The 6,508-nt window shown below is 35.2% G+C and overlaps 1 protein-coding gene across 1 annotated transcript; it reads left to right on the forward strand.

Annotated features, from left to right (window-relative positions):
* The first annotated feature begins 2,575 nt into the window (after positions 1-2,575).
* On the forward strand, positions 2,576-3,175 carry LOC149300516 (GTP-binding protein Di-Ras2). Its single transcript, XM_089485076.1, has one exon. It carries the CDS (start codon positions 2,576-2,578, stop codon positions 3,173-3,175), a length of 600 nt encoding a protein of 199 aa, XP_089341202.1.
* Positions 3,176-6,508: the final 3,333 nt, after the last annotated feature.

Genomic DNA, 6,508 nt, shown 5'->3' on the forward strand with positions numbered 1-6,508 from the left:
AGATTCTGAAAAGAGAGCTAAATAATGTGGCCTTTGCCATTCTTTCCCAGTTATTATCATCAATTTGCATATGTTCCCCTTGATGTGTGAATTAATGTCTGAGAGGAGTCCTGTGTTGCTAGAGATAAATATATATATATGTTAAATATGATCAATAAACATGGAAATGAAGCTTCAATTACAATGCCATTAAACATGAATTAACATTTTGTAAAGATAATTACTACTACATTTCATAGAGTAGAAATTACTTGTATATGTAGGAGCCAGTCACTAAATGCATGGCATCATATGATCTGGCTGAACGTCCACCTTGTGGCAGAAGAAAAAATCAAGCTGCTGGACACATATCCAGGAGATGAAACACTACAAATAAGTCACCATGATAACCTGATGCCTAGGATTTGTCAAGCCATGTTGAACAGTTTAAGTGGAACACATACTGATCTGGGAGACAGCTGGTTGCATAATGGGTTTATAATGTCATCAGTATGCATATACTTAGATTGACAAATTCACACATCAGATGTGCTACAAAACTTAGTAAAAATATACATACACATCTATGATTTTGGTACACCCAAAGTGCCTGTGAGACTGAAGAGAATGCTGGAAGGTGTAGATGACAAGAAGACCCGCCACCATGAAACAACCACACTAGTGTATGTTGCTTGGCAAATGTTATAGCAATTCTAAACAGCCATAAGTAGATATGTCACAGTGATGAGGATTAGCTCTCAAGAACAAGTGACAAGCTGCTCCTTCTTCATGAAGCATAAAATCACTGCCACATTGGATGTCCAATTTGAAGCTGCTTGAAGTTGTTATAACACCAAACACAAGCAATGGTATACTTAATCTAAGGCACACCATAAAGGTGATTTATATTGCAGACATCTCAGATCCATCTGATGAGAAAATGAAAAAACAAATTCATATTCTTGCTTCACAAAGTATTGCTGTATTGAAATTGATTTACAATAAAATATAACAAAATGAGATTACGCTAGTACAAGGGTAGTTGAGAAATAGCTGTTCGTTCATTGTGGAACTGTAGTTCCTACAATAATCATTTCAAACAAAAAATAACTTCATATTTTCAGGCAGGAGACATATAATAAAAATAAAAAAAATTATACCCACTTTCTATATCTGCTCCATGTCCTACCAATAAAGTTACCAAAATAAGTCTTCCTAAGATTAACGTCCTCAGTTATCAACTTTACCTGGTCAGTCAAACAACCGATGGGAAAAGTTTGGTGACATATAGGACAGGAAAATTCCTCTACACGATGTAATCTGAAACAAAACCCTAAAGAGCACAAACATCCCCAGAATCATACATACATTATCATACATAAAAATTACAACTGATCCCTCATCACAAATGCACAATCCAGATTTCTCTTAAGGTCTGAACTACTTACCTCATAGATGCTTTTTTGCTAGAATACAAATGTATCAAACCTCCTTGTATTTCCACAATTATTATTGATCCTAGGAAAAAATATTTTTTTCATTTTGCACTACATACAAAGACTTACTAACAATCACAACCAGAAAAAGATGGAAAACTACCTTTGAAAGATTGTGCACTAAAACAGTATACCATTTCTATCATATATACAATGCTTAATACACCCAATCCAATTTATGCTATGCAATGAAACAAAGGAGAAGAAATCTTAGCTCAAAATCTAGTACAAAATATCTTAGATTCATGCACACTGCTCACACAGTAACCAGATCCGAGAGGCCCCTCACAAACTAGTCACAAGATTGCACAAAAACAAAATTGCACAAAATATTGGAGAATAGATTTCCCTTACTAAAGCCAATTGCTTTATATTTCTTGTTGCCTCCTCCAGCCCCCACCCCAGAAGTATTTCCAGTCATTTTCACCAGCTTTACGTATTTCACATGATTTATAACACGATAAACATAGTTTATGTATGATATATTTATTCTGCAGAATCCCCCGATATGCATTTGCCTCTTTCCATTGCACCACCACTAGTGTTCAAGCAAGAGATGTATTTAACACATTTCCTGGCATATGCTATATGTACAGTTAGTCTTAGACAGATGACTTCACCTCTCAGTGAATAGACCCAAAAGTGTGTCCTGAACCATTGGATTGTAACTGTACTGAGTGCTGTATTAAAGATATGGACTGTTTTGAAAGTTTTTTGGTTAAACTTTGTTTTATTGTTCTACATATAAATACTGAGACACATGTACTTCAGTAGAATGTGCCACTCCAAGGATATCATAATGCTGATTTTATCAGGTGTTATATTTTAGCTTTGTGCTTGCATTGTGTAATCTGTAAGCAATAAGAGAGAGAGGTGCCCACAGGCATGTCACTTGGCTAAGGCATATATATATTTTCCCTAACATCAATAAATATGGCATAATGAGTTTTAGTGTGAATTGTATAAGCAAATAGTGATGGTGCTTATGTTATCAATAGTTCTCAATCTTATAATTTTTTAGTGACATGTTTTAATAACATGTTTGTTTATCTTTTTTTCTAGGTGTTTAATAGCAAAGACATCTGATAGCAGTAAAGAAAATGCCAGAACAAAGTAATGACTACAGGGTGGTTGTGTTTGGAGCTGGAGGTGTAGGTAAAAGTTCCTTAGTGTTGCGATTTGTGAAAGGCACATTCAGAGAAAGCTACATACCAACCATTGAAGATACCTACAGGCAGGTGATCAGCTGTGATAAAAGTATATGTACTTTACAAATAACTGACACCACAGGGAGCCATCAGTTTCCAGCCATGCAGCGCCTGTCCATATCAAAAGGACATGCTTTTATTTTGGTCTATTCCATCACCAGCAGACAATCTTTGGAGGAACTGAAGCCAATCTATGAACAGATTTGTCAGATCAAAGGGGATGTGGAGAGTATCCCCATAATGCTAGTTGGAAATAAGAGTGATGAAAGCCAAAACAGAGAACTAGAAAGCTCAGAAGGTGAAGCAATAGCAAAAAAGTGGAAATGTGCCTTTATGGAAACCTCTGCCAAGATGAACCATAATGTCAAAGAGCTCTTCCAGGAGCTTCTGAATCTTGAGAAGCGCAGGACTGTAAGTCTACAGATAGATGGTAAGAAGAGCAAGCAGCAAAAAAGAAAAGAAAAACTTAAGGGGAAATGTGTCGTCATGTAGAGTATTGGCCATCTAAAAGAACAACAAGGAAACCACACATCTTTAAAGCACTTAAGAAGAAACAAGAAAAATATCTGCATGTACCACACCTTGAAACACTTTCATTGTAAGCATGGACTGAATTTATTGGTCCCAAACAACAAATTATTTATTTAGCTGCTTCACTTACAAACCAGTGTGTTCTGTAACAAATGTGGTATCAGCCACATGCAAGTAAACACAAATTATCAAGTTTGTTAGTGTACGAAGAGTATTCAGAGATCTTTTTAAATAATTTCATGATGTCATAGACTGAAGTTAATGAAGCTGCCTGTTAGAGGTATCTATTTTGCAAAAAAAAACACAACACGACAAACAGTGACAAACAAATGAAGACTTGTTTGTGGGATTGGAGCACATAATGTATCTATTACAATTAATCTAGCTAAAGCAGTACAACAGACATTGCTTGAAGAGAAATGAACTGCAGTGTATGATTTCCTTATGAGTACCTCCTTAGCATGATTCTGATTAGCACACAGATTTACTGTAGGCTGGCGTCTCACTTACCATTCAGGAAGCTTTTTAAATGTTTCCTACCAGGTTTCCATTCACTGTAACAGATTAACAGGTTTCTATGCCACCAATTTAGGTGAGTTATAATCACATATTCTGTACAATTTACATAGGAACATGTTTTTCTTCTATATCTTTTCTTCTATGATGACTTAAGGAAACTACAGATCACATGTCAGTTCAAGTGTTAAAGACATTGTTACCTAAGAAACAATCTTAGTATTTATTTACACAGAGCGTTGATTTACACACATATACAGTACATACTTGGGGAATATCTGGTTTTGCCTCACAGCCTGTGAGTCTATCAACAGAATAATATTTCTGGCCCAGTTAAATATCAGTGTTCCCTGTTTGTATAATAATTATATATATTTAAATGTAGACTAACCAGCTGTACTGCAACGCAAAGCAAGCCGTTTCCCAGCCCTTGTACAGTCCTACCCGTAAGAATATGCAGGTCCTCATAAGCATCCTAATGGAAGCTCAAAATAAAAAAAAAAAGATGGAAGGTAAGGAGGCATATCGGATATCTCAACATGTGAAACACTCATTCAATGAGTGCTTCGCAGTGGATGTTTCATTAAAACCCCCTTTACGTTAATCTATAGGACATAATGAAACAAATTCAATTTCAACACAATTTCAACTAACCTGCCATTAAATTCATTATGCTAGGCGCATCATGGAACTTCTCCAGTCTAATGCTTACTTGCTAGTTGAGTAAAAAAATCAAATTGCAAATATTTAAAAAGATACAAAAATGGATGCTAATAAGGTACATGCTGAGAAATATTGTGTACTAAGCACCAGGAGAGATAATGACTTCAATTCTGGAGAGCTGCTCGACATTTAAAGACAATATTAAGAATCAACTGAACATTTGTGTGCTCTATTGATTACTATTAGTATTTGATTTTTTTACTATAGACAGCTTCAGGAAATTATTCTAGAAATAATGTAAAAAATGAATACAGAATAAGGGACAACTGACCTTTGAGATCTCCCCTTGCTGCTTTATAAGGAGCATGGGAAGGGTGGGTATAGTTATGCACAGGTGATCAGTTAACCCTGTTTTATGAGAAAGGGGGCAGAGGTAAGTGGATCAGGGCAAAGAAGCCAAATATTACCACTCCTGTCTGGAGAATAAAGCATTGCCTGGGAGACACAGTAATCAGATGTGATATCTGGAGTCTCTGGGCAGTCCCAAAAGGTCTCCAATTATAAATACAGCTGATGTATTCACAATTATTGAGTTATTTTCACTATATTGGGTAGTATTTCCTTAATAGCAATATATCATTACTGTGGATTACTGTATCTATATTCTCCACTAATAAGGGCGAGATAGTTCTGCTATTTGAGTAAATAATAACACTATAGCAGAGCCTGTTAACTAAAACGTCACTCACAAAAACAAAACATTTTAGTTTGTAAGCTCCATATTAACTCCAGTTAGTCCTATTCCCTAACTATTTGGTGTCCGAACTGTTATTGCTTCTCTGAGGTGCCGAAAGCTTATGCAACATTTTTTTATAATGCCCAAATACCAAATACAAGATATCCCTATGCCATTTTCACTTGGACCAATATTGATCTATTTTTTCACCAGAGCTAGAAAAAGAAGCTTAATACAGATTATTGCTAATGAGGAAAACCTTTGTTTTGATGACTAGCCTAGAGCTGTTACTTTATCTCTTTTAAGAACTGCCGGGGTACCAAATACACAGTACAGTCTCTGAAGCACTTAAGAGGACTACAATTAGAGTTTATTCACCTTGATATCAATTGCTAATCCAAATCTGAATAGCTCTATTACTGTTCCCCTGTGTGCTTTTATTTGTTGTTTTGCTGTTTGGACCAGGCTAATATTATCTTTTCTATTAACCTACAAGGAAAATGCTAAAAATTGCCCTATATTTTGTTCCTGCTTTACAAATTCTCATTTACATGGAAAGTTCCCACTTAACATGTATTATCTCACCTTTGGTACTGATAAGTACGTATTACATTGCAGTGTGTTTAAATATAACTTATACCACTGACCCAGCAAAGTTTCTGACCGAAATATTGAAAGGCTACAACTAGACACTAGTACTATACTGTGGATTGGTATATTTTTGTCCTTTTTTTTTTTTTGGAGCCTGAAATAAGCCCTGGTGAAAAACAGTTAGTGAAACGTTGTGTCAGATGTAGAGAACAGCACTGACAGTTCTAATGATTTGTCACAACAGTCGTTTAAGTGTTAATTTTAATGAACCAGCAGCAAAGTAAATTATTTTTCACTGGCAAAAAAACCCTTCAGCAATCAGAACCATGAAGTCCTTGATTGCAGTACATACAATATATATATATACATATATATATATATATATAAATACATATATATATATATATTAACATTTTTCATATTTAATAGCTAGTGCATTGATGAACAGAAGGGCAGCTACTACTTGACATTGTGCACTCAGCACCACTCGTAAGACATATTGATGAGGAAATGGTGCGTATGTGCTTGATCAAGCCAATGGCAGCACAAAACCTAAATATATTATATCAAATATATAAAACTAGTCTTTTTAAAATTAAAGATAGCACAATTATTAATGGTGAAATGTACTGTAGAAATAAGTAGACTTAATATACTGCAAAAATAAGTAAACTGAAAACCCAAATCCCTATTTCTGTACTAGCTTCAGTATACTTTAAAAGTGACGTTAGTAGATGGAACCAATGGCTGTCCCTGTACACTAGCCTTGAGTTTTTATGTAGTCAGAG

The sequence above is a fragment of the Sceloporus occidentalis genome, unplaced genomic scaffold (genome assembly GCF_023333645.1).
Source record: "Sceloporus occidentalis isolate IW3139 unplaced genomic scaffold, rSceOcc1.0.p SCAF_24, whole genome shotgun sequence".
Lineage (NCBI taxonomy): Eukaryota > Metazoa > Chordata > Lepidosauria > Squamata > Phrynosomatidae > Sceloporus > Sceloporus occidentalis.